Source organism: Zootoca vivipara, chromosome 14 (genome assembly GCF_963506605.1).
Source record: "Zootoca vivipara chromosome 14, rZooViv1.1, whole genome shotgun sequence".
Taxonomy (NCBI): domain Eukaryota; kingdom Metazoa; phylum Chordata; class Lepidosauria; order Squamata; family Lacertidae; genus Zootoca; species Zootoca vivipara.
Window position 1 is genome coordinate 40,095,776 of NC_083289.1, and position 20,777 is coordinate 40,116,552.

Consider the following 20,777-nt stretch of genomic DNA (forward strand, 5'->3'; position numbering starts at 1 on the left):
ACCCTAACCCACCACCACACCACCTCTTCAGAGGAAAACTGCAACTGATTTGGAAGCATAACTGAAACATTGGGGTGAGCTAAGAAAATGTAAAGTCTGTTACATGTTTGTGGTTTGTTGTAAATCAGTGTAGTTCTATACAGAAACTTGTTGTTCTGTGATTCTTCCCTTCATTCCTGCCACCACCTACTGGGCATTAAAAAAAAATCAGTTGAAGCTGTTCCAGGTGGTGCCAGGCTGAGCAGGTAACCTGCAGGTAACATATTACAAGCATTGGTGTTTTAGTTCCAACAAGGATTATGAAGAGTCCTCAGAAGTAATGCAGTGGCAAATGTAGAAGTGCAGGTCCCCTTCATGATAAGTCGCAGCTGTGACCCCCTCATTGCCACACCCCCTTCTGAGACCATACAGCTTTCTATATTTATACAATGATCCTATGATTTTGCATTAATAATAATTAGGGATGCCTTGCAATGATGCGCTGGCTTTGTACTAGATCTACTATTTTCTATACACATATAACTGGGGCAGATGGGGCTTGTCAGCCTGAGAAGGTAGCCCATCTCATGTACCGGTAGGAGAAGCAAAACTCTGATCCTAAACTTCCACTGCCTTGTGGGATATCTTTGGGAGAAGAAAAGGCTAAACCAGGCACCCCCAAACTGCGGCCCTCCAGATGTTTTGGCCTACAACTCCCATGATCCCTAGCTAACAGGACCAGTGGTCGGGGAAGATGGGAAGTGTAGTCCAAAACATCTGGAGGGCTGAAGTTTGGGGATGCCTAGGCTAAACCCTACACAAACCCAGAGTGGAGTCCCTAAGACAATAGGATGGTCCCTTGTACGCCTTCTTCCGGCAACTCCTGCAGCCAGGCTGGTGCCAGACGTATTGCTCTGCTTTTCTTTGGACCACATGAGGAAGAATAAGAAGAGGGTCTTGTTGTCTGGGTAGCCCAGGGCCTCCATACACGCTGCCTTGGCTTGCTCCTCAGAGAGGTCATTTCTGTGCTGTTAATGCAGCGGTTTGGCTTCATCCCCAGAAGTGCACTCCATTGTCTCTTGAGACAGACAGATGCCATCAAAATATGAGGAAATCATTTTGAGTGTTTCAGGGAAAATCAAGTTGTGTTTCCCTTGTATGTCACAGAAATTGCACACCATTCTCTTGAAACTCACACACCTTTTGTTTCTGGCATTCCTAAATGCTTAGCTTTGAAACTACAGAACAGAACAGCTCCACCTCCTCAATGTTATTGCCACTTGCCTGTTCCAGAGTGACCCTAGGAGCCAGTCCTCAGGGACTGACTTGCCTCCTTTCAGTCTGGCTCCAGTGAGCACAAAAGGTGAAAGCACTTCTTCTCAGTTGTACAAAAGCTCCCCCTTCATGCTGATTGGGTAGTCCCAGGGTGCTGGAGACGAGGACCCTGCTGCAGGAATAGTAATTGGTCTTTGACTCCCCGCAACCCCACAGAACCCCATCTCTGGTCCCTAGCATTGGAGGCAGAGATTGCATTCACAGATGCACAGAAAGGATGGCTACTGGCTGCCTCTGTCAATCATTTAGCTCCACTTATCTCTACCTTCGAAGATAATCCCCCCCCCCCAAAAAAAAAGTGGGATGGAGCAACTTTGCAGCAGCCATCCAATGCGACAATTACAAAAATAGAACAGAATACATTGATTTTTAAAGCAGTTGGTTGCTTCTTTCAGCATTACCTGATGTGCAATGCTTCTGTTTACCCTTCAGATTGGAACCGACTGGGATGCTAAGGAGAGAATATTCCGGAACTTTGGGGGACTCATTGGGCCCATGGATGAGCCAATCGGCATGCAGAAGTGGGGCAAGGGCCCCAACGTCACTGTTACTGTCATCTGGGTGGACCCCACAAACACCATCGCCGCCACGTATGATATCCTAATAGAATCCAGCGCAGAGTTTACTCACTACAAGCCGCCGTTGAATTTGCCTCTCCGCCCGGGAATCTGGACTGTTAAGATCCTGCATCACTGGGTCCCTGTAGCGGAAACCAAATTCCTGGTCTCTCCTCTGACATTTTCCAACAGGCAAAGCATCAAGCAAGGTAAGTCATTTTTGCAAACCAAACCATTATTTGCAATTACGGCTTGGCCACAGGTGCTTAACTAAGATGGGGCTTGGGTGTGATCCAGAAAGCCTCTTCTTATTTTTCTCATGACATGATGGTGGCCATCAGCTTAGATTGCATTAAAAGGGAATTAAGGAAATACAATGGAACGTAAGGTTTATCTACGGCTGCTAGTCATGAGGGATACATGCTACCTCCAGGATCAGGTGGGGGGGGGATTGCCTCTGAATTGTCGTTGTTTTGTCATTGTCAGTTGATTTACATATCACATTTTCCTCAAGCAGATCACTGCTCAAAGCAGTTCACAAAGTCTAAATACAATGATATGGTAACAATGCATAATAAGACATATAATATCACTGCAACATGCTAAAAAATTGATAAGCAGCAATTAACACTTCATTTAGCATATATAAATGTTTAAGTAAGCATGCAGCTGAAGAGTAATAGCAGACGATGAACACATTCTGCCTGTTGGTTTCTGTGCTGCAATCGGGGGGGGGGGGGGAGAGATGTCAACAAAAGCATGTTCCGTATCACACCTAAGGAGTCAAAGAAGGCCCTGACTCATGTCGGGGCTGCTGCAAGGACAGATTTATTTCAGGTCTGTTGCTTCACAGGCCTAACTATTCCGGCCTGTTTCCACTGTCCCACTTCTCTGAGGCTGTTTGCATCCTCCTGGGTCACATCCACACCATACGTTTAATGCAGTATGATACCACTTTAAAGAATCGTGACATGCCACAAAGAATCCTGGGAGTGCTAATTTGTTAAGGGTGCTGAGAGCTGTTAAAGGTAAAAGTAAAGGGACCCCTGACCATTAGGTCCAGTCGTGACCGACTCTGGGGTTGCGCGCTCATCTCGCATTATTGGCCGAGGGAGCCTGAGTACAGATTCCAGGTCATTTGGCCAGCATGACAAAGCCGCTTCCGGCAAACCAGAGCAGCACACAGAAACGCCGTTTACCTTCCCGCCGGAGCGGTACCTATTTATCTACTTGCATTTTGACATGCTTTTGAACTGCTAGGTTGGCAGGAGCTGGGACCAAGCAACGGGAGCTCACCCCGTCACAGGGATTCGAACCGCTGACCTTCTGATCAGAGCTGTTAGGGGGCCCCAATCCCCCTCACAGTTAAGCCACCATGTTAAGCCACGCTGAGAATCGTCATTCTGCGAGGCGAGCAGCAGTCTGCGAAGGACCCTCAGCACCCTTAACAACCTACGGCTCCCATAATTCTTTGGGGGAAGCCATGACCATCTAAAGTGGTATCATGCTGCTTTAAATGTGTGGTGTGAATGTGGCAGAGGTTTCCTGTCCTTTCTATTTTGTCTGAGACAGCTGTACACCTCCCTTCCCATCAGGCAGGTGAATGGGAGGGCACTGCCTAGCTCCTTCCAGCGCAGGAATCCAAGCAAGGATTCCTCAGAAGCCATTCCTTGCTTGCTGCTTGGTGGTAGGGGACCAAGGCCTCTTTAAAGGCCAGAGTGCTGGCAAATGAGCCCCTGCAACTCATGACAGCATCCCAGAGGCATCTGGTTGGCCACCGTAGGACAAAAAGATGCTGGACTAGACGAGCCTTTGATCTGATGCATGATGACTGCTTCTCAGCACAACACAGGATGCAGTCCAAACAAAGTTAAAGCACCGTTAACTTTCCTTAATTTCAGCAGAAGAGCCACGCACGTACTTCATTAGTTCCTCTTAGAGTCAAGCGCTTTGATAATGACCACAGAGATTAAGGAGTATTCTACTAACTTGAGGAAGGAGTTCATTACTGGGGGAAAACATTGCCCTTCTATTATTTATTGTACTGGTGCCACTCAAGGTGCAAGGGGCGGCTTTGGGTACAGATTATACGAAGGAACCAATGTGCAGTGCTGTCATCTAAAATGCAGATATAGAAGGGGGATCTGTTGCAGTTTCAAGTGCTCCTGTTCAAGCAGACAGGCATGCCCTCTTCCAGGACACTCCATTCCTTTCCCACTCCCATTTTCATTTCCATCTTTCCAAGGCTACCAGATGGATGAGGCCAGAAGTGCAAGGAGGCAGAGCGATGTGTGTACATTTTGCCTTTGTTCTGCAGCCCTGTGTAGGGAAGTTTTTAGTGTTTGTTATGTCTTACTGCGTTTTCGTTTGTTGGAAGCCGCCCAGAGTGGCTTGGGTAACCCAGTCAGATGGGTGGCATATAAATAATTTTATTATGATAGTTTCTATGCACCATGACACCGCCACCCCTCTCTTAAGTGCCATCCAGGCAAGCAGGAGGCATTATCAGGGTTCCAGGACACATTTCACAGCCAGGGAAGAAGGAAAAAGGAGCGGGACAAAGGCGGGGCGGTTCAAGATGTGGCCCAAGAGGCTATGTGGCCTTGATAGAGCCCCAAGGGCCAGACAGAGAGGTCTGAAGGGCCACATTTGGGAGCCTGAAGTTCCCTGCCCGTGATCTGCACAGTTGGAATATCGTGGAAAAGGAGACATAATTTCAAGAGGCACACTGAGATTAGAGCAGAAGTTTAGAAGAGCATTCGCAATGTGAGCTTCTGAGTGTGCCCCTCTCCAAGACCTTGCAGTTCAGAAACATTATGCTGCATGCGAAAAATTGTTATAAAGCCTCTTAGCTTTCTTTTCTTTTCTTTTTCCTTCCTTTTTTAAAGCATTTTTTTCACTTTGCCACCACTTGCATTACTTAAACTTACTTCTAATGCCAGATAAATGCTATGAAACTGACAGAAAAATTAGGACATCTCCAAGAGCCATTTTTCTGATATTTTGTGAACAATGCCAAGGCTGCCACACACAGAAAATCACTACGCACCTCTAGATCCAAAGAGCAGTATAATGAGATCCGCCTTTTATGAAGGATAAATAATAGGGCAGAACTAAAGGATGGGGAGAAGGTAGCTCATTTTCCGTAAACTTCTTCAGCCACAGTGATTTCTCCCACCCCACTCCACCCAAGGATCATGTCAAAATGGGGCTATTCAGAGTGAGGGCAGTGTGATGGAGGGCGTGGCACAAAAGGAGGTCTGGACCGGCCATGTCAGAGGCAGCCTGCCTCCGAATGACAGTTGCTGGGATTCGCAAGTGGGGACATTTCAGTTGTGCCCACGTCCAGCTTGTGGGCTTCCATAAACTGCCTCGGTCCAGTATACCTGAAGGAGCGTCTCCTCCCCCATCGTTCTGCCCGGACACTGAGGTCCAGCGCCGAGGGCCTTCTGGCAGTTCCCTCGCTACGAGAAGCCAAGTTACAGGGAACCAGGCAGAGGGCCTTCTCGGTAGTGGCACCCACCCTGTGGAATGCCCTCCCACCAGAGGTCAAAGAGAATAACAATTACCAGACCTTTAGAAGGCACCTCAAGGCAGCCCTGTTTAGGAAAGCTTTTAATGTTTGATGGATTTCTGTATTTTAATATTTTGTTGGAAGCCGCCCAGAGTGGCTGGGGGAACCCACCCAGAAGGACGGGGTATAAATAAATAAAAATAATTATTATTATTATTATTATTATTATTATTATTATTACAGTATTATTATTATTATAATTATTATTATTATTATTATTATTATTATTAGAACACGATGCTGGACTAGATAAGCCCTTGGTCTGATCCAGCAGGTGCCTACAGTGAGAGCTCATGCCATCTGAATAAATCAGGAAGAATTCGACTGCAAGCAAAATTATATGATCAATGCCATAATAAGCCAGACAGAAACAGTATATTTAATATAACTGAATAATCGGGGTTGGCGGGGTGGGGCTTGCAAACGGAGGGGGTCACCTCAAAATATAAAACTTAAGTCTCAGGGAACCACAAAGAATGTCCAAGCCAGGGAGACAGAGCCTTAACCAATTTACAACAGACAGTCAAACCGTTACCTCCTTGCACAAAAGGAAGAGCTTAGATAATTGGCACAAGTTGCAAATTACACAGGCGACGTGGCAGGAATTGTAGACACTAGTATGTCATTCCTGGCCCACAGACCCATTGGAACACACAGGATAGTCCTCCAAGTCTGAGAGGGCCTTCTTGAATGAAGGCATTTTGCCCTGGAGGTGGTATGTATGTTTTGGCAGAGTCCGACGAGTCCTTTCCTGGCATCAAGTCTAGGCTGTGGGGAAATCCATTAACCCCGCCACCTCTATCCCAATTTCCATATGTGAATTTTAAGGCAAAACTCCAAGCTAGTTTCCTATAGGCAGTTTTAAGCACTTTTCATGTAGCACCGTGGGCACTCAGTGAAGCTGTATGTTAGACAGTTCAGGACAGATAAAAGCAAGCACTTCTTCACAGAGTGCAAAGTTAAACTATGGAACTTGGAGGCAGCATTGCTTCAGAGTCCCAATTGCTGGAAACCACAGGAGGGAAGAGGGCTCTCATGCTTGAATCCTGCTTGTTGTTTTCCCACAGCAATTGTTCAGCCACTATGAGAACAGGATGCTGGACTCGATGAGCCATAGGCCTGATCCAGCAGGCGCTTCTTATGTTCTTGAGTATCCAGCCATTTCAATGATTGCCCTGTACTGCTTTTAATGGAGGGGGCATTCCCATTTTTATATTGCTACACACTGTGCCAATATTTCATTAGGAGGCGTGGTCTATGGTTACTTTTACACATGTTTCATTTATTTCATAAAATTTATACACTGCTTGATTTGTCAAAGGGAACTCAAAGCAGTTTACCAAAAAAATGAAAAACAGTAAAATTATCACCAAGAAAAATTAACAACAGTAATTTAAGACGTTCAAAAAATTAAGATAGCAATAGATTAAAAGCAGGTTAAAACTTATGTCAACTTTATAAACATCTGGGTAGCTTTATCTAAACAAAAATGTTTTTAGCGTGCACCAGAAAGAGCACAGTGAAGGTGCCTGCCTGATATCAAGAGGCAGGGAGTTCCAAAGGGTAGATGCAGCCACACTAAACCACCAAATGGTTTTGAATGGCAGCCCTACGCAGAGAGTGCTAACGGTAGTTTTGATCTGAAGGTCAGATTGATGTGAAGCGTCTCAACTTTGGATTTCGGTTTGTTGTTTTTACAGAAGAAGCCACGAGGTTGCACAGCGGACCGCCAAAAAACGCCTACATGGAGCAGAGTTTCCAAGGCCTCAACCCGGTTCTGAATATCCCCATCGACGCTGCACAGGTGGACCAAGCAAAGAAGAATGCAGCCCTTACTGGCAGCAAGCTGGAGAACTGGGTGGACAAACTAGTGGGGGGCATGTGGTCAGCTGTAGATATCTGCAGCACAGGCCCCACCTCCTGCCCGGTCATGCAGGCCTGTAGCCAGACGTCTTGGAGTTCACTCAGCCCAGACCCAAAATCTGAGCTGGGCCCCGTTAAACCCGACGGCCGTTTGAGGTAGCACAGGGTACGCATCCCTTCACTGGCTTTTAAAAGGGAATTTAACTTGGTTGCTCTTGTGACATACGGGGGAGGATTATCCTCCTGCCCTCCAAAACTTGGGCTGGTTTCGAAGTGGATTAACTGCCAGGCATCCTTCAAGAAAACGTACAATTTAGTTTTTGCGTAGTTCCTGGAAGTGGTACGGAGGGTCCCCAGCTAATTTCATCGGAGGACTGTCATTTTAAGCTCCGGGAAGGTGTGGAGAGAAGGAAACCAGTTTTTAAAATATGTCTTAAGTTTTTAGCGTGGGTGCAGTATCAAGACTAGAGATTATTTAAAACCTCAATCTGAGGTGTGTTGGCTATTTTATCACACACACACACACACACACACACACACACACACACACACACACAGCTGATAAATAGATGGGAAATGAGTAGCAAAATGGCAGCCGGTAGCAAATGCTGAAATTGCCATCACTCCCCATGCCGTCACTTCCCAAAGCATTCCCACAGCAGCCTAGCAAAAGTGTTGACATTATCACTACGCCAAGCCATGTTTTTCACTGGCATGGACTTGGGGCTCCCCATCCCCCTTTTGTTATGTATGGAACCATGTATTTATTTATTTATTTCAGTCTGACACACACAACTCACAAGAGTTGAATATTTGTCATAGCAGACTACAAAACGCTTGCAGAGAGCCCCAGTGGGAAGAAACCCCTTCCTCCACCCCAGCATTTTAAAGAAGTGGTTTCAGGCAGGGGAATAGCAGCTGTTTAGGGAAGTTTTTAATGTTTAATGCTGTATTGTGTTTTTAATATTCGGTTGGGAGCTGCCCAGAGTGGCTGGGGAAACCCAGCCAGATGGGTGGGATATAAATAATAAATTATTATTATTATTATTATTATATAGTGATAACGGGGAAAGAGTTCAACTACTCCCACCAGCCTGTGCTTAATCCTCAAGTTACAGGGAGCTGGTGATGGATAAGGAGTCTCTCTGCCCGAGACCCTCAAGAGCTGCTGCCGGTCAGAGCAGTCAACCCTGGGCTGGCTTCATGTAGGCTTGGTTTCCAGGCAGTTTCCAATATTCTGATTTTAGGTGGTTACAAGAGGGAATCCTGGGTAGGGCGCAAGGCAGGAAGATCAGCAGTAGGTGGCGCCAGTGCAAGGCAGTGGCAACTCATTCTAGTCTTGTCCCCATCTTCCTCCCTGGTAAATTTCTACTGAGGGCAAGGAGGAGGAGGAGGAAGATGACAGCACTGTGCCCCCCACCCCACCCCCCAAGAATGGTTGTCAGCAAGAAGGCAGGCACATGGGAATCAAGGCTGAGACTGGTGGGGCAATCACACAAATGACTCTTTAGGGCTAGTGTTAAAAGCTGCTCCTCCATAGGAGGGAGAGCAGTGCCCCCTGGAGTGCATTTATGCATTTTACCTGTGACATTTTAGCAGGCCTTGAGCAGTCGTTTTTCCACTTTTGGGAGCTGGTAGCCTATCATTTGGTCCCCAGGCAGCCAAACACTGAGGAAAAGTATAGATTCTATTAACATTCAAATGGCATTTTAATCCAATTAATTTCTAGCTAAGCTCTTTGGCATAAGTTGTGCAATCTACATATACAGGTGGGTGTGTTTGTGTAAAAATAGCTAGTTAATGTATTTTTTTCTTAAAAGGTTTCTTTCTCTTCTCTTCCCCCCCCCCCAATTTTGTGCCTGTGTAAAACTTTCAGGCCTACTCGAGTGCAACCCTGTGCGTAAGGGCACTTCCAGACTGCCATTGTTCTGCTGTGGGATTCAGTCACATACTGGCAAATTCAGGTTGTGCAATTGTAATTGATGGGGAGGGTCCTGTGTGATAAACCAGCTCCCCCTGTCCCACCCCAAACTGAACTTCCTTGAGATAAGGAAAGTGGTGGCAAATTGCATTGGAAAGCGTTGGATAACATTTGCTTTAAGACCACGTCACCTAACCTACCCCACAAACAAAGCAGAACGAATGACCAGGTTGGGTGGGTCAGTAAACTGGTACCCTGGAAGCAGCCTCAATCCCAATTAGTTTAATGGGGCTTCCTTCTGAGTAGACCTGCACAGACTTGCACTGTTCTGTAAGCTCACGTGTTGGGAGAGCCTGATGACAGAAGAAGCACGTCGCAAGAATCAGTTAAATTCCCTTTTAAAACAACTGCAATGGTGACCATAAAAAAGAAAAAAGAAACTTCTGAGTTTCCAGTGGCTTGCTAATGTTTTTCCTTTCACCATCCTTCTTTGGTTTAAAGCTACTACCGTTCGCTTTGGACTTTGAAATTGCCGTGTCAGCTGTGCTGGCATGAAGGCAGAGCATTAAATGTTTAGAGCTGGCAGCAAAGGAGGCTACATAGGAGGGCGGTTTTAGGTATTTATTTGTATTTTTAGTCAATGACTAATTAGTAGGTGCTGCTTGTGCAGCTTGGAGATTATCTTATCTTACTAACGAAAGCTGCCTTTATTAAGAAAAGGCCTTTTTTTAAAAAAACAAAACAAAACAAAAAGACATCTCATTTCTCCCCCTTCCCTTTTCCTGCCTTCTTGATTTCCACTCGAATAAGAATTCTGACTACAAAAAAAGAAAAGCTAGATGTTCCAATTGCTGATAAAAGAGGGGAGAGAGGATGGAACCCATTCCGTCAGAAATTGTCCAGTCAAAGGTAGCAGCTGCTCGTATCAGTGTACCCATCCATGTCTATCAGAATCCTAGAAAACCACAGTCCTATAGGTCCACATAGTGCTTCCATCATCTCTGCCATTGTCCCTGTTATCGAGTCCAATAACATCTGGAGGGCCATGGGTTTCCCTGTCCATGGCTCAGGTGCTTCTGTAAGAAGACCTTCTCTCCTTCAGCTGGAGAACCGTCCCAAGTCCTAGCAGAAGACCAGGAGAACATCATTCTCATGCTAAAACAAGGAAAACCCAGATTTCCATCTTGCAATCCAGCCTTGTGGGGCTGATTCATTCATCCATGTTCATCACTCTCTGAGCTGCACTCAAGTGGTCTTCCTTGAAAACAACTGTACTGAGTTGATGTGAGCCAATGGCGTTTGATGTTTGGCAGGCATTTCCCATGCTCGGGTCATTGCTTCAGGTTGTGCTCACTGAGCGCGGAATGATGCATATGCAAATCTGCCCAAGCTGTCCATCCCTGTCCTTGAGCGTCTCAGGTCAAGGCAGCTTCCTAAAGCTAAGGTGCAGATCACTCAGCATGCAGCAATCCCCAACAGTTGCTCCCAGTAGACTGTGACGCATCTTGAGCTGGACTCCTTGGTTATGTGAACTGTGGAAACAGATCCACCTCCTGGAGCTTCTAGCACACAGGTGAAGCCCCACACCGGGATTCCCAAAAGCTTCATCTGTAGACTGAACGGACGGGAAAGTAACTGCTGAGTCCACCAGGTTCTGCTTGCCTGCAACATCCGCTCATTCTTAGCACATCAGCACCCTGTGGATGCAACTCTTTGCACACTGGCAGAAGAATGAGATCTACGGCTCAACGGGCACATAACCATGTGCAGGATCTGAGCCAAATTCTTTAGACCGTTCTGGGCGCTCCACTTTCATGCCACCTACCCATCAGCTCTTATGCTACAACACCTCCATGCAGAATGTAACATGTTTGAACTCATGCAAGGAATCTTTGTGGTGTTTCAAGAGCTTCCAGGGAGCACAAAACCCCAAGATATCACTGAGCAGCATAGGGAAAGCTTAGCTCAGCTGTAGATCCTCTGCTTTGCACGCAGAGGGTCCCAGGTTCAATCTTTGGCATCTCCGGGTAAAGCTGGGAGCAAAACCTCTCTGAAACCCTGGACAGCCACTGCCAGTCAGTGTAGACAATGCTGAGCTTGATGGACCAGTGGTCTAACTCAATATAAGGCAGCTTCCTATGTTCCTTTCATTAGGCAGCTGTAAGAGTCCTTATGTAATGCAAAATATTCTTTACTCTCCTACTTTCCCCTCTCCCGATTCCTGATGCTTCAGAGGCGGCCCTTTGCACTTCATTCCGAAGCATTGAAAATATATATATATGTATTTTCCAGCTTAGTATCACGGTAGCAGTTTATGTCATCTGTTTTTCTTGAAAATTTCAAATGCTGTTAATCAGGCATGGTGGGGAGAACTGGGGCCCTTCAGATATTGCTGGACTACAACTCCCATCATCCCAGACCCTGCAGGGGGGGGCCTCCATCCTTGCAGTTTCCTCCCCCAAAACACCTGTTTTCATTCTCTCACTTTCCTGCCCAATTGTTTTTGCCTTGGTTACCTTATTTTGCTACCAAAGGTACTACCTCACTAATACTTTGAAACGTGTTTACCTAATGAAAACAAGAAAAGAGGGTTTGGGGAAAGTGGGGGGAAATAGCTGAATGTACAATCTATGCAAATTCTCTCTCTCTCTCTCTCTCTTTCTTTCCTTTTTTCTTTCTCTCTTAGTAATTTAAAATAAAAAGACAAAGAAAGAAAACTTATAAGTATTAGAACTTGCCAAATAAACAGCAAGATACTGTACAGGTGCCTCTGATAGCAGAGCGATCTTTTACCCGGCACAGTTCATTGTGCCGTATTTGTATATTGTAATAAAAAATGAGTTGTCTTTTGGTTCAGTTTGTGATTAGAATCACCCTTGATGGAAGGAGGTGGTTGGCGTTGCTTTGTTTAAGAACAGCACCTTTAGATTTGCTGGGGAAATATGCCAGACAAGGAAATGGAGCGTGCTTTGTGGGGGGGGGGGTTATGTAGGTTGCCATTAACAAACAACGATGGCAACAGCAAAAAAGTATGGGGCACTGGCTCCTTTTTTAAAAAAGTTTGGGAGGCTGTTGCTTGAGAGATTTCCCTATGGGTAAATCAGGTTATCTGAACTGTTTCCAACTCAGTGTTCATGCCATGGCATCCTATGAGTTGCCCCTTTTAGAGAAGCCTTAAGTTCTTTCATCTTTTTTTCAATGTGGCCTTAAAACTGTGTGTGTGTGGAAATTTTAGCTGTTGTATATTCTTTCTCTCTTGACTATTGTCAACGTATTAAAAAACAAAAGCACCTTGAGATGACTGTGGCCTTTTTTTTCTCCCCCACCCTCCTCCTGATGCTGTACAACCGTCACTTTTTACACACTGCGCAAGTCCAGGAAAGGACATGTTTATAACTGCAAGCCCCCGGGGGAGGGTGGGGATAGGGCAACATTATCCTTTTGCAGAAAAGATCTGCATTATCCATTTTTGCAGAAAGAAAGGAGGCTTTGCAAATATCGGCAGTTTTCCGTTTGCAACATGTTGACAGTAAGACAGTATGATCTCTCTCACTAATGGGGAATGTGCCTTGGAAGAATTACTCCTGGGTTTTTACACCCATAAAAATCTGATCTGCGCACCTGTCTGAGTGCAGAGAAAGGTGACCAAGAAGATAAAGGGTCTGGACACCAAGCCTTGTGAGGAATAGTTGAGGGAGTTGGGTATGCTTAGCCTGGAAAAGTGGAGACTGAGAGGTGATATGATAGCCAAATATCTGAAGCAAGGGCGTACCCACCATGGGGCAAGTTAGGGCAGCTGCCCTACTCTAGAAGCCAGCTGGCAGCTGCCCCTCTCTAGAAGCAAAAGGACGCAGCGAGGGAGAGGAGGGGAGAGAGCGCAACACCCTCCTGCTGGAGCTCGCCCGGGCTGCCTCCCCACAGCCTTCGCTCGTTCAGCTCATTCTGCCGCTGCTCTTACTAGAGCAAACAAGGAGGGGGGAATGGAGAACCAGAATTGGAAGAGCTGGGGTGTGGAATAAAACACTGTACGTAAAACACCACACTCACTCTGATGTTCCTCCCAGGGATCGCGGTGGGAGGGAGGGGGGAAGAGAGCGAGCGAGAGAGAGAACTTGAAGCTGGCTGCTGAAGGATTGAAGTCAGTCAGTCAGTCTCTCTCTCTCTCTCTCTCTCTCTCTCTCTCTCTCTCTCTCTCTCTCTCTCTCTCTCTCTCTCTCTCAAAGAGAGGAGGCTGGATAAGGCGAGCCTTCCAAAGCTCCTGTGCCAGTATTTAAGATACAATTTGTTTCCTTGTTTCAGGTAGCAAATGGTCGGCACCACAGCTTTTACTCTTGTCCTTGGGGAGGGGGGATCTTTATCAGTTTAATGAAACCTCCAGCGATAATGAGGTGTGAAAGGAGTTCCGTTTTAACTGGGTGGTTTTGCATAAGGAGGCTTGGAAGGCATGGGAATGCAATGGTGTTATATCTTTCCCAATTGTCCTCCCTCCTTTGTGTCTTTTATCATCCAAGCTGTTTGGGCAGCCACTGTGTGATGTGATCTTAAAAGATGTGTGTTAGAAAGGGTGGGCATGGATGTCTCAGTTTTCTCTTTCAGCCTTAAAGGGCCAGCACCCCTTTATTGCTATAAAGCAGGCATGTCCAACAGGTAGATCATGATCTACTAATAGATCACTGGACGTCTGTGGTAGATCACTGGCTCCCCCCAAAGAAGCTCAGCAACTTTGGCTCCCCTAAAAAAAGCTCTACATCTTTGCCCTGAAGCCCCCAAAACAGGGCTTTCCTTCCTAAAAAAAGCTAAACTTTGACCTGAACCCCCTAAAACATGGATGGCTTTCCTTCCTAAAAAAAAGCTCAACAACCTCAACCTGAACCCCCAAAAGGAGGTAGATCAATCACTGCCAGTTTTTAACTCTTGGAAGTTGGCCACCCCTGCTATAAAGAGTCTGCATGTAGCTTCATTGGAAGCGATGGTATGTTGGCATTGACAACAGATATTTTTTATGTTGTTATGTATTACGGTTTTTAGTTTCTTTGCTGTCTCACCAATAGAAAAACCTGGGTGGTCACTGTTAGGGAATTTTATAGGGGGGGCACCCAAACGAGGCTTCATTTGGGAATCAAGATTGGCACAAATGCCCTCAAGGGGACCCCATTTGATCCTACAACACCACTCTAGTATCGCACCAACACGAACCCCCTCAAGATCAAGCCCTGTGTAATAAAGGCTCCCTTTCCTACCCTTTCTCTGTTGCCTGAGACTCTATGTAACCATATTTCTTTATGAATGAATACCGTGTATCTTTATTTCTAAATGAAACCCCCTTTTGCTACTCTGGCCAAGGGCTCTCAGGGATGCAGGGAACAGCCATAATCCTTTAAGCAAGAGGTCAGGTAGCCAGGGTGGTGCTCCTCTGCATATCCATAATCCATTCAGGTACCATCTCCTGCCATTCCCAACCCTCCGAAGCCAGAGGCAATACTCACACCTGGACCCATTGCCCCCCCCCCCCGCCAGGTACTCAAGGATCCCCTCCCAGATACTTACTGGTACTTGCTTAACAATGTCCTGGGACATCGTGCATTGTTACCTTATGTTAATCCTGTTTACCTCCTGTTTACCTGTATGCTAATGCCCCTTGCCCCTTCCCCTTTTCTGACGTTTTACCCTGTCACAAGTGATGTATGTATGATGCTTTCGATGTACATTATGGGATGGTGGTGGGAACTTTTAAAAGTTCTTGCAGCCCTGTTCATGGTGTTCAGTCTGGCATTGAACCTGCTGCGCAGTAATAAACCTTGCTGTTTGCTCCGGATCGTGGCTGGACTCCTTCCTTTTATACTCTGCAACGACCACAGGCCCTTGCCTGATGAGCTGGGTGGCTGAGCATTCTCGCACCCAGAATTTTGCCCTAACAGTCGCTTTTTATCTTTGGGCGATGCTCAGAACAAAACAGGAAGAAAGCAGGTGGTGGACTTTTGGGGGAATTGGAGTCCTTTTACTTCTTCTTCTCTCCTTTAGGAGGAATATAACTTTCCATCTCCCTCTCATAACGAACTTTGCCACTGTTTGCCATGTCTTCAAACTTGCCTATTTGTTTTGCTGACATTGTCCACCATTCAGACGATTGGGTTGCATTTCGCAGGGCAGAAGAGTCCGGACCTTGGTGTATTCAGCTTGCTAGGCTTACAGGAATCTGGACGTATGAAAGGGGTCGGTCTCGCTGTGGGCAGGATTCCTGCATTACCGGGGGGGTGGACTAGATGACCCTGGGGGTCCCTTTCAGGCCAGCTCTACAGGATTTCTGTGAGGGGTTCAAGTGAAAGGAGCGGCTGTAGATAGTTTCTGTGCTTCAGGCTGCTATCCTATACAGGCTTACCTAGGCATGGATTGATTTCTTAAGATGGTTGTGTGAAAATTATTATGGACAAAGTATAATTATGTAGCGCCTGTATTGTAGGCTCAGCTTATAAATATGTGTAAATAAGCAATACATCATAAAGACACCACTATCTCCACTGTGGAAATATGAAGCCTGGGCAAGTGCCTTGGCCCCTGGAATCTCACTGTTGTGGATATTGGGGTGGCATGGAACAATATTAAAACTTGCAGTTTGCCCCCCTCCTCCATTCCCTCAATACTTTTCATATAATCATAGAATCACAGTACTCCAGGTGAGGTCTGACCAGGGCAGAATACAGTGGTACTATTACTTCCCTTGATCTAGATACTATACTCCTATTGATGCAGCCCAGAATGGGATAAGGCAAAATATGGGATAAGGCAAAAGCAGACAAACTTTAATTTATTTCTGTACAGCAGGCTTTGCTAAGCTGATTCCCCTCCGTGTGCTTTGGACTACAACCCCCATCTGCCTCTGGCAGCGCAGTTGTGGTCCAAAGCACGTGGAAGGTGCCAGGCTGGCAAAGGATGCTGTTCATTCATAATATGAGTGCCCATGTGCGTAGTATGGGATATGCCTTGTCCTTGCTCTTGCGTAACCACAGCTGGTCCTCAGCAGGCTCATTGAGAATGTCCCTTTTTATAGCTGCTTGTCCTGACCTTTCTCTGATCCTCCTTATTATTTCCCTGGATTTCCCCCCTTTTGGTGTTATTAGACTGGAGTCAGTTTCACCTGGGCTCTGTAGCCCCACCCACATCCCCACTTTGTGACACCTCCCCTCCTGTGCCTTGGCCCCGCCCCTTGCCCCTCCCCTCCCATGCCTTGGGCCCACCCCTTGCCCCCCCCTAGTTTTGATCCTGGGTACGCCCCTGATCTGAAGGGCTGTCACATGAAGATGGAGCAAGCTTGTTTTCTGCTGCACTGGAGGATAGGACTAGAACCAATGGATTCAAGATACAAGAAAGGAGATTAATGACTCTACAGTTCTATGATTCTGTTAGTCTAGTCAGGGAGATACACTGACCAATGACTCAGCCCAGTACAGCTGATCAATACAGACAAGGAAGCAAACAAAACGTTTGCAGGATCACGAGTCCAGGGGTTCAGCCTGCAACAAACCCAGTTAGTGGAGGAGTTGTGACCACCATCATCATTTTGTGGGCCTTCTCGGTAATGGCACCCACCCTGTGGAACGCCCTTCCATCAGATGTCAAGGAAATAAGCAGCTATCCTATTTTTAAAAGACATCTGAAGGCAGATGTCTTCCCTGTTTAGGGAAGTTTTTAATTTTTAATGCTGTATTGTTTTAATACTGTACTCGATTGAGAGCCGCCCAGAGTGGCTGGGGAGACTCAGCCTGATGGGCGGGGTGCAAATAATAAATATTATTATTATTATTATTATTATTATTATTATTATTATTATTCAGTAACTGCCCTTCACCCAGGGCAGGTTACATCTTTAAAAATATAATGCATTTAAAATGTACCAATTCATTTGCAATCTAGCTGGGTTGAAAGTTTCCACAGGTAACATTTCCAGTGAACTTCAGGAGGTGGTGGTGAACAGGGGAATGAAATGGGGGAAATCAATGAATTTTCAGGGATTGGGGAAACCATTTTTTGCCATTCAACTGCTTTATTTGTTTTAAAACAAAAAAAGCTTTCTGACTTCTTTGTCTCAGTGTCCATGAGACAACCAGTTGCCCAACCTTGTTCCTGTTTTTCACAAAATGGCCTGGTGGGAACATCTTGTACATGGGCGTAGGCAGGGGGGCAGGAGGGGGCAATTGCCCCCCCCTAGAAGCAGGGCCGCTGGCCAGCCTGCCCCGCTGCCCGCCCAGTGCCGTCTCCCTTCTCCCTGGCTGGCTGTGGAGTGGGCGGAGGGGAAGCCAGGCAACCGCTTTGCGCGGCTCTGGGGCTTTCCCTCCACCTTCCCCGGCGATTGCAGAGGGGGAGGAGGGGATCGGAGCAGCCCGATTTCGGGCTGATCCTGGCTCCCCCTCGCCCCTGCCGATCGCAGAGGGGGAGGAGGGAGTCGGAGCAGCCCGAGTTCGGGCTGATCCTGGCGCCCCCTCGCCCCTGCCGATCACAGAGGGGGAGGAGGGAGTTGGAGCAGCCCGAAATTGGGCTGCTCCGATCCCCTCCTCCCCCTCCGCGATCGCCGGGGCAGGAGAAGAGAAAGCTGGCAAGGGAGAAGGGAGCTTTCCTTGCCCCGCTGTGGCCCCTCCCCCCGCCCCTTGGCCCCGCCCCTTGGCCCCCCTTGCCCCCCTGATTTTTATCCTGGCTACGCCCCTGATCTTGTATGGTGTGACTTGGGACCCCTAAAGACTGTTGGTGTTCATTCTGTCTCATATCCTTAATTCAATAATTGTGCATAAGTGATGGGTTTATACTGGACCGTCCGCACATCGTTCTGTTTTGTTAGTTTTTCTGTGATTCTTCCCCACCATTACCACACTATTGCTGTCTGGAGGGGCCCCCCAGTATTATAGCTCAACGAAAATGAAGAAGAAGAAAAAGCCCAGACATTGGTTGTATAAGTGACAGGATTCCAGCAAGAAGTTTCAGAACATGCACTGATTTGGCCAAAGAAGCAGCATGTCTGCCCCAAAACTTTTAGATGTGTGAACAGAATGAAAACAGGATTACATGTAACCTCCCCAAGACCATATTGAGCACAGACCATGAAGGATTCTTCAGCTGTGATTCCTGCATTGCTGGACTAGATGTCCCTTGGGTTCCCTTCCAAATCTACAATTCTGTGGTTCACGCAGTACAGCCTAACAACATCAGGAGCGCTACAGGTTTCCCAGCCTTCCTTTGGGCTGTTCTTCTGGAAGCAGCCGTGTATAACCCAGCCTTGGCCAGCAGAGAGGGGAAAAAGTTATGCTACCAAATGCTGCCCCCCCCAAAAAAGGTGCTTCATTGAGCTCCCCCTCCTCCTAGTGGCAGAAGAAAATGCAACTCTGTTCTAGGCACAGCAGGGGAGCCTGTTCCTTGCTTTGCGCAATGCTGTGCTCACCACATCCCTGTCTAATCCATAGAGGATGATTTTAGTTTTTTTTTTACTAAGGAGGCCTGGAGGGAGGGCATTTCCTAAAGGAATGTGAATTTTTCAGAGGACTCCTCCAAAGGAGGGATGGGGAAACTCTGGTGCAAGGCCCAAATGTGGCCCTCAGGGCCCAGGCCAGGCCAAACACCCACCACTGACCCAAGTGTTTTTGCCAGGCTGGAATGTGTCCTTGAGCTCTTAATGTCTCCAATTGGTGGACATGTGCAGAAACTAGCCTATTGTACATACATTGTCGTTGTTTTAAAAAATGCATTCATTGCCCTGCCCACTTTTACCTCTGGCCCCACTCATCACTGGCATATGGCCCCTGGGAGATTGCCCAGAAGGGAGTGTGGCCCTCAGGCTGCAAAAAGGGCTTCCCCAGCTGTGATCTAATATGACAGGGAGCATTGATACTTAGTGGCTATGGCATCTGGGTTGGATTTCCCCTCCCTGCCAAACCACAGTGAATTGGGGAGACAGTGGCCAGGAATGTGGGTGGGGGGATACGGGCAACAGCATGGGAAATGGAGCTTCGTACCCTCGTCTGAAATGGCAGCCGCTGCAGAAAAAAAGAATATCAAATGTAAGGGGGGAAATGTGCCTTTGCACTTGTGGACAGCTTGAGCTCTGAGAAATTCCTATATTTCTGTGCAGTCTGGCCACCCAGCACAGATTGCGTCGTGGGAATATTGGAACATGTGACACGGAGCATAAGATCCCTCCAAACTCCCCTGTAGTGATATTTTACTTTTGCTTTCTGTTGGTGCTGTTGGGGTTCAGGTCATGTTCTTGACCCAAGTGGAACCTGGCATCTACACCCCCCACATGACCCCCACTATGGACCCTTCCAGATTTCCATTTATTGTGCATTCATGATGATTGGAGCTCATGATTCTGTCAGGGCAGATATAATCCCACTCCCAATACAGTTTGCACCCCTATTACCCTCACAGAGCAACAACTCCCAGACTTTCCTGTGAAGAGGGGTGAATTGTTAAACCACTCTGGGAATTGTATTTTGGGGAGAATAGGGGTCCCCTGTAGCAGCGCTCAGCACCCTTACCTAATTTCAGTGCCTAGAATTCTTTGGGGAAGCCGTAGCGATATGTTTTCGCATCTCTTTCTTCAGAATATGGCGAGTCAGTCTATCCCTTTACTCATTCTGTGGGGCCTTGGGCTACTCCCTGGCAAGTCCCACACTGACAGGAACTTTTCCAGTCTATAACCACCCCTCCACTCATCCCCATGTTCTTCTTTTATGAAAGTTCCCATTTGTGATGAGAAATGTCACAAATGAAAGGCAGAAATAGCTAAACCTTTGGCTAAGTAGCGACTCTTGGGTGTCACCAAAGCTTTTCTTGTCATGTGGATTTGATAGTTCGCTGCGGTGCAAACAGCAACCGACTGACAGCCACAATTCATAACTTGTGAAAAGTAAAGACACTGCAAACCCAGCCTTAAAGAGGAAAATGCAAGCTTTTTGTTTTTGCTTACTAAAGTGGCTTGTTGCTAAGAAACTGAATGAAACATTGCCCGTTAGCATACATCCATAGCTTGTTGTGTAATGCCGATATTTTCTCTGCAAAGATGGCGTGCTAAGTTGGCCCTGCAGAGCAGACATGATCAATCTTATTCAACATCTTTATCAACGACTTGGATGATGGGCTTGAGGGCATCCTGAGCAAGTTTGCAGATGACACCAAATTGGGAGGGGTGGCTAATACCCCAGAGGACAGAATCACACTTCAGAATGACCTTAACAGATTAGACAACTGGGCCAAAGAAAACAAGATGAATTTTAACAAGGAGAAATGTAAAGTACTACACTTGGGCAAAAAAAATGAAAGGCACAAATACAGGATGGGAGACACCTGGCTTGAGAGCAGTACATGTGAAAAGCATCTAGGAGTCCTGGTAGACCACAAACTTGACATGAGTCAACAGTGTGATGCAGCAGCTAAAAAAGCCAATGCAATTCTGGGCTGCATCAATAGGAGTATTTCTAGATCAAGGGAAGTAATAGTACCACTGTATTCTGCTCTGGTCAGACCTCACCTGGAGTACTGTGTCCAGTTCTGGGCACCACAG

The 20,777-nt window shown here is 46.8% G+C and overlaps 1 protein-coding gene across 2 annotated transcripts in view; it reads left to right on the top strand.

The window, feature by feature from the left end:
* Positions 1-12,972, top strand: part of XYLT1 (xylosyltransferase 1) — a 175,932-nt gene extending 162,960 nt beyond the window's left edge. Inside the window, exons 11-12 of one of the 2 annotated variants that reach the window (XM_035130694.2) lie at positions 1,747-2,080; positions 7,146-12,972. In XM_035130694.2, the coding sequence (XP_034986585.2) occupies positions 1,747-2,080; positions 7,146-7,468 (657 nt within the window). In that variant the 3' untranslated portion in view covers positions 7,469-12,972. The remainder of the gene's footprint in view (positions 1-1,746; positions 2,081-7,145) is intronic. The other variant, XM_035130697.2, reaches the window with a different exon arrangement.
* The last annotated feature ends 7,805 nt before the right edge of the window (positions 12,973-20,777 follow it).